This window comes from Numenius arquata, unplaced genomic scaffold (assembly GCF_964106895.1).
Source record: "Numenius arquata unplaced genomic scaffold, bNumArq3.hap1.1 HAP1_SCAFFOLD_1848, whole genome shotgun sequence".
NCBI lineage: Eukaryota > Metazoa > Chordata > Aves > Charadriiformes > Scolopacidae > Numenius > Numenius arquata.
The window spans coordinates 1,965-8,086 of record NW_027415385.1 but is presented as its reverse complement, the minus strand read 5'-3'; the positions used below and the strand labels follow the sequence as shown (position 1 = coordinate 8,086).

The window sequence follows — 6,122 nt, the reverse complement described above, 5'->3', positions numbered from 1 at the left end:
GAAAAACTTCTTGGAGAATCATGGAAGGGTTTGGCTGGGAAGGGACCTTAGAGACCATCGAGTTCCACCCCCGGGCACCTCCCACCAGACCAGGTCGCTCCAAGCCCCGTCCAACCTTGGCCTTGAACCCCTCCAGGGATGGGGCAGCCACAGCTTCTCTGGGCAACCTGGGCCAGGCTCTCACTAGAACTTCTTAGAGAATCATGGAAGGGTTTGGGTGGGAAGGGACCTTAAAAACCATCTTGTTCCACCCCCAGACACCTCCCAGCAGACCCAGATCGCTCCAAGCCCCATCCAACCTGGCCTTGAACCCCCCTCCAGGGATGGGGCAGCCACAGCTTCTCTGGGCAACCCGGGCCAGGCTCTCACCACCCTCAGAGGGAACAATTTCTCCCTAAATCTCCCCTTTTTACCTTAAAACCCTTCCCCCCTCATCCCATGGCTCCCCTCCCTCATCCCTGCTCCCTCCCCAGCTTTCCTGGAGCCCCTTGAGGGACTGGAAGGGGCTCCAAGGTCTCCCCGGAGCCTTCTCTTCTCCAGGCTGAAGCCTCCCCCCTTCCCCACCTTGATGTCCTCGATCTTGACGTCCAGCGCGTCCTCGGGCGCCGTGGCCCAGCCGTTGCCTTCATCTTCCTCCTCCTCCTCCTCTTCCTCCTCCTCCGGGCGGGGGCTGTCGAAGAGCAGCTCGAAGAAAACCAGCTTCTCCGAGATGGTGCTGAAGGAGTTGTCGAAGCAGAGCCTGTAGTCGCCGGCCTCGGTGGGCTCCACGCTGGGGGGGGGGGGGGAGCCGGGGGGGGAGAGAAAAAAAAGGGGTCAGCGTGGGGGGGGGGGGGCGGGGGGGGACACAGACCCGGGGGGGAAACATGGGCAAGGGGGAGGGGGGACATGGGAAGGAGGTGGATATGGGAAAGACGGGGGGGCACGCGGAAAACGGGGGGGGGACACGCGGAAAACGGGGGGGGGGGGGCACACACACACGGGGGAAGGGGGGGGGTGCACACGGGGGAAGGATGGGGGGGGACAGACACACGGAGGAAAGAGGGGGGGACAGACACACGGAGGAAAGAGGGGGGGGGGACACACGGGGGAAGGGGGGGGGGACAGACACACGGGGGAAGGAGGGGGGGGGACAGACACACGGGGGAAGGAGGGGGGGGGGGACACACACGGGGGAAGGGGGGGGGGACACACACACGGGGGAAGGGGGGGGGGACACACACACGGGGGAAGGAGGGGGGGGGGACACACACGGGGGAAGGAGGGGGGGGGGACACACACGGGGGAAGGAGGGGGGGGGGACACACAGGGGAAGGAGGGGGGGGGGACACACACGGGGGAAGGGGGGGGGGGGACACACACACGGGGGAAGGGGGGGGGGGACACACACACGGGGGAAGGAGGGGGGGGGGGACACGGGGGAAGGAGGGGGGGGTCCGTCCGCGCTCACGTGTGGGCACCGTCGGAGCGCCGGTGCTCGCTGACCAGCAGCCGCCCCGAGGGACTCTCCAGGGAGAAGTCGACGTCCAGCCCGGCCCCGCCGATGACCTGCGACACCGGGGATGGCGACACCGGGGACACAACCCCCCCACACACACACCCCGGTACCGGCTCCCCCCTCCCCTCCCCTCTCCTCTCCCCCCCCCCGCGGGCAGAACCGGTTCCCGCTTCCCCGTTACCGACCCACTCCAAGCCCCGCCCCCTCCGGTACCGAGTCGTCCAGGGCCCCGCCCCCTCCGGTACCGGCTCCTCACAGGCCCAGGCCCAGGCCCCGCCCCCGCCGGTACCTGGTACTCGACCTCCATGGAGGCGTTACCGGGCGCGCCCTGGTAGAAGCACTCCCGGCGCCCAGCGGGCAGCACGAACGTGACCTCGGCGTCGGGCGGCGGCGAAGCGGCAGCAGGCCGGGCCCAGAGCGCCAGCAGCCACAGCCAGCGCGCCGCCATGTTTGCCCGCGGCGCCTTTAAGACAGGCCCCGCCCCGCCCCGCCAGGGCCCCGGAGGGATATGGGGTGGCCGCAGCGGCCGCCTGAGGCGGGAGCGGCGCGGCGCGACGGCGGCTTCAGGCATCACCGGGGCCTTCCCGCGGGCCGGGGTCCTGGAGGCCCCGGCGGGTTCCCTCCGCTCATTGGCTGCTCCCCGCCGGCGCCCCGCGTTCTGACTTTTCATTGGTCGGCCTGGGTCAGCGCCCGCCCCCCCCCCCCCCCCTCAGCGTCTGGCCTCAGCCCGGGCGTCGGGGCCGTTGCTGAGGGGAGCCTGTCTCCCACAATGCACTGCGGGGGGGGGAGGGCCTGGGGCAATTTTGGCTGGTTAAAGGCAAATTTAGGGGGTCCTGAGGCAGATTTAGGTGGTTAAGTGCAGATTTGGTGGGTCCTGAGGCAGATTTAGGGGCCCATGGGGCAGATCTGGGGAGCCCTGGGGCGGATTTGAGAGGTTCTGGACCAGATTTGGGGGCCCTGGGGCGGATTTGAGAGGTTCTGGGCCAGGTTTGGGGGCCCTGGGGCAGATTTAAGGAGCTCTGAGGCAGATTTGGGAGGTCCTGAGGCAGATTTAGGGGATTAGGCACAGATTTGGGAGGCCTTGGGGCACTTGTAGGCGGCCAGGGGCAGATACAGGGGGTCTTGAGGCAGATTTGCTTGGTTAGGGGTAGATTTGGGGGTGTCCTGGGGAGGATTTGAGGGGCCGTAGGGCAGATTTGCAACATCCCAGGGCAAATTTGGGTGGGCAGGTGCAGATTTGGGAGGCCTTAGGGCAAATTTAGGCGCTCTGGGGCAGATTTGGGAGGTCTTGGGGCAGTTCGAGGGGCAGAGTGGGGGGCTCTGTGAGCGATGTCTGGGTGCGGGGCTGCTCCCCAGCCCAGGCACCGGCTCAACCCCAGGGCTCGGCCTCACCTTCCCCGGGGAAATGGGGACGCAGGGCCCAGCCTGAACTCTTGGCCCCGATTCCTCGTGGTTTTGGGGCGGCCGCAGGAGGAAGCAGGCATGGGGGGTGCATCCGGCACGTGGTCCTCGCCGCCGGCTCTCCCCGTGCCGCAGCACTGGCACGTCCCTTGGGGTCGGCGGCTCCGGGAGCAGCCCCTCGTTCTGTGCCCACGTCGTCAGCCCCCATGAGGTGCGTCTCCCCATCGTCACCATCAAGGGTCTGGGTGAGGGTCCCAGCTGGGCGTCAGTCTGGAGTGATGCTTCGTTACACCCATTTACATCTCTTTATCGATGATATCGTTGGGTTAATTGGGGAGTGAGCCCCAGGAAATAAGGTCCTGTGTGAGAGGAGCAGGTTTCGCGCAGAGCCGAGCTTGCCTTGCCCTTGTTATTGGGTGGAAAAAGCCATTTTTTGTGCAACAGGGGGGAAAAAAATAACCCAAATCTGTACTCGGGGATTCTCTGTCATTTCCTTCCTGGGTGATGAAATTTCATCTTGAGCAAAATCCTCTTTCTTCTTCTTTTCAGCCGAGAACTGAACCCTCCGGTGCCGGGGGGGTCTCCGGGGTCCCTGATCTGGGAGGAGGAGGAGGATGAAGCTGGAGTTTCTCCTCCTCGTGGCAGGTAGGATTCCCTCTCCTCCACCTGAGTTTGGGTGGGAATCGGGCACCACGCCGGGCGCTTGACGGTGGGATCCGGTTCCCGTCCTTCTCTCCAGGGGCCGTGGCAGCACCGAGGCTCTCCCCGCCGCCGCCGCTCGGGCTCCTCTTCTTGGAGGACAGGGGTCCCCCCAAAATCAGCTGCATCGCCCCGCGCAGCTACGCCGGCAGCACCTTCGAGCTCTTTGCGGTGGGCGCTGATGTCCCCACGCAGAGGGTCTCTGCCGAGCCGGGCCAGCACCGGGGTGAATTCACCCTGGATGAAACCCCCCTGGCCTCCCGGTGCTACCGGTGTCGGTACCGGAGCTATAATGGCAGCGCCTGGGAGGTGTCGGGCTTCAGCATGGAGATCATGGTGAACGGTAAGGGCCAGGGGGACGCCGGTGGGCGGTGGGTGGGGACACCGGAAACGCCGCTGACCCAAATTTGGCGTGTTTCTCCCCAGCCTCGAGTGACGCCGACTGTCATCCCCCCCCCGCCGCCACCGGTCACCCCCTGCCCACCTCCACCACTCTGCGGCAAGGTACCGGCACGGCGGGTGGCTTGTTCCCCGTGACCCTCGGTGGCTGTCCCGGGGTTTTCCCTGCGGGTGACGTCCTCTCTTCCCTTCCAGATGGTTCCTGGCTTCTCCCGGTGGCCGTCAGCGCGGGCGGGCTGGTGCTGCTGCTGCTGGCGGCGGCGGCGGTGGGGGTCTGGCAAGGTGCGTGATGCGCGGGGGCTCCCACCGGCGTGGAACCGGGGAGCGCTGGCGGCGATGGGCACCCTCCCGGTGCCAGTGGCGGTCCCTTGTCGGTCCCCGGAGGAGTCACCGGTGGCAGGAACCTGCCGGGGGAGGGTCGTGGTTGGGGGAGAACGGGGTTTAAGGCAGGGCTGGGTCCCCTCCGGTGTCACCGCACGGCTCCGGCTGCGCCTCCAGCCCTCTCTGTTTTCTCTCTCTCGCCAGCCGAGGCCAGGAGACAGCGGGCAAAGAGGTGAGAGCGGCTGGAGCCGGTGCCACTGTGGCTAAATCCCCCCCAACACACACCGGGACCCCCCAGGACCCCCTGGCACCCCCCGGCACCGCGTCCCCGCTGCCACCTCCCCACTGGCCGCACTTCCACCGCCCTTCTCGTTGCAGGCAGCCGGCGTCGTGCTGGACGGAGCGACGGTTCCCCATCACCGGTAAGGCCCGGACCCCCCCACCGGGGCAGTGCCGCTTCCCCCGGCACCCCCAAAACCCCCCTCTTTTTTCCCACCCCTTTTTCTTTTTCTTCTCCTCGGCAGAGCTTTCCTATGACAACTGCGCCTTCGCCGTCGGCGTGGTGAGTCCCCGCGCCCGCCCCCGGGGTTGGTTTTTTGGGGTCACCCGGCGGCCGGCCCCGGCTCACCCCGCTTCTCCCTCCCTGCCAGAACGTGCCACCGGGAGCCAGCGGTGTCCCCGGCACGTCCCCGGTGTCCCGGCAGAGAGACCCCCGGGCGTCCTCCCCCCCCGCAGCACCCTCCTTCAGCACCTTCAGGTCCTTGGCGTGAGCCGCGGCGGTGCCGTCTCTGCCCGCGGCACCGGGGCCCTTTTACCGGGGAGCGCGAGGAGCCGCCGGCAACACCGGGAGGGACGGGGTTGCGGGGAAGGGGGGGTCACGGTTGGCGAGGCACCGGCACCCGCGGCACCGGGGGCTTCCCGCAGCTGCCGGTGAGACCCCCGGCACGGGAAACGTGCCGACGCACCGCTGGCAGTTTGGTGCCGGCAAATGACCTTCCTCCTCCTCCTCCTCCTCCTCACCCCTTCCCGTGGTGCCCCAAATCGCCGTGTCCGTGTCGGGGCGTCTCCGGAGCTGGCTTCGGTGTCAATAAAGGTGTTTGCCGCCCGGTGCCGGTGCAGGATGTGGGTGCCACGTGTCACCCCCCGTGTGTGTGGCCCGGCAGTGCCCGCTGCCCGGTTCCCAGTGCCGGGACCCGGTGCCAGTGTCTGTGCCTGGTGCCATTGTCGGTGGCAGTTCCCGGTGCCCTTTGCCCGGTGCCAGTGGCAGAGCCAGTAGCCGGTTCTTGTCCCTGATGCCGGTCCCCGGTGGCAGTGGCAGTGCCTGGTCACCAGTCCCGGTGCCTGTCCCTGGTCCCGGTGCCGGTCCCCGGTGCCAGTGGCAGTTCCCTGTCCTGGTGCCGGTCCCCGATTCCGGTTCCCGGTGGCAGTGGCAGTTCCCCGTGCCGGTTCCCGGTGGCAGTTCCCTGTCCCGGTGCCGGTCCCCGGTGCCGGTGGCAGTTCCCTGTCCAGGTGCCAGTCCCCGGTGGCAGTGACAGTGCCCTGTCCTGGTGCCAGTCCCTGGTGCCAGTGGCAGTGCCCGGTCCCCGGTGCCGGTACCGTACCCACTGTGGGGGCAGTGCCCTATCCCGGTGCCGGTTCCTGGTGGCGGTCCCCGATCCCGGTACCCACTGTGGGGGCAGTGCCCTATCCCGGTGCCGGTTCCCGGTGGTGGTTCCCGATCCCGGTGCCGCTTCCCGGTGGCAGTTTCCTGTCTCAGTACCGGTCCCCGGTGACGGTTCCCTGTTCTGGGTACGGTCCCCGGTGGCAG

The 6,122-nt window shown here is 67.8% G+C and overlaps 2 protein-coding genes across 2 annotated transcripts; one reads left to right on the top strand and one right to left on the bottom strand.

The window, feature by feature from the left end:
• Positions 1 to 564: 564 nt before the first annotated feature.
• On the bottom strand, positions 565 to 2,165 carry LOC141478674 (transmembrane emp24 domain-containing protein 1-like; the record flags this gene model as incomplete). Its single annotated transcript, XM_074167666.1, has 3 exons — positions 1,785 to 2,165; positions 1,448 to 1,545; positions 565 to 769 (listed from the first exon to the last, which is right to left on the bottom strand). Coding segments are annotated over exons 1-3 (684 nt in total), but the record flags the coding sequence as incomplete, so codon positions are not given.
• Positions 2,166 to 3,434: 1,269 nt separating this feature from the next.
• Positions 3,435 to 5,431, top strand: CUNH19orf38 (chromosome unknown C19orf38 homolog). The gene is made up of 8 exons (XM_074167667.1): positions 3,435 to 3,541; positions 3,636 to 3,938; positions 4,022 to 4,099; positions 4,190 to 4,276; positions 4,520 to 4,547; positions 4,694 to 4,737; positions 4,840 to 4,877; positions 4,966 to 5,431. The coding sequence occupies exons 1-8, from the start codon at positions 3,511 to 3,513 to the stop codon at positions 5,083 to 5,085; spliced, it is 729 nt and encodes a 242-aa protein (XP_074023768.1). The 5' UTR covers positions 3,435 to 3,510; the 3' UTR covers positions 5,086 to 5,431.
• Positions 5,432 to 6,122: the final 691 nt, after the last annotated feature.

Excerpts from the sequence above, each read along its gene's own strand:
- CUNH19orf38 (XM_074167667.1), top strand. The coding sequence starts at position 3,511 with ATGAAGCTGGAGTTTCTCCTCCTCGTGGCAG. Across the intron at positions 4,548-4,693 it reads AGGAGACAGCGGGCAAAGAG|GCAGCCGGCGTCGTGCTGGA; the intron begins GTGAGAGCGGCT and ends TTCTCGTTGCAG. Across the intron at positions 4,878-4,965 it reads GCGCCTTCGCCGTCGGCGTG|AACGTGCCACCGGGAGCCAG; the intron begins GTGAGTCCCCGC and ends CCTCCCTGCCAG.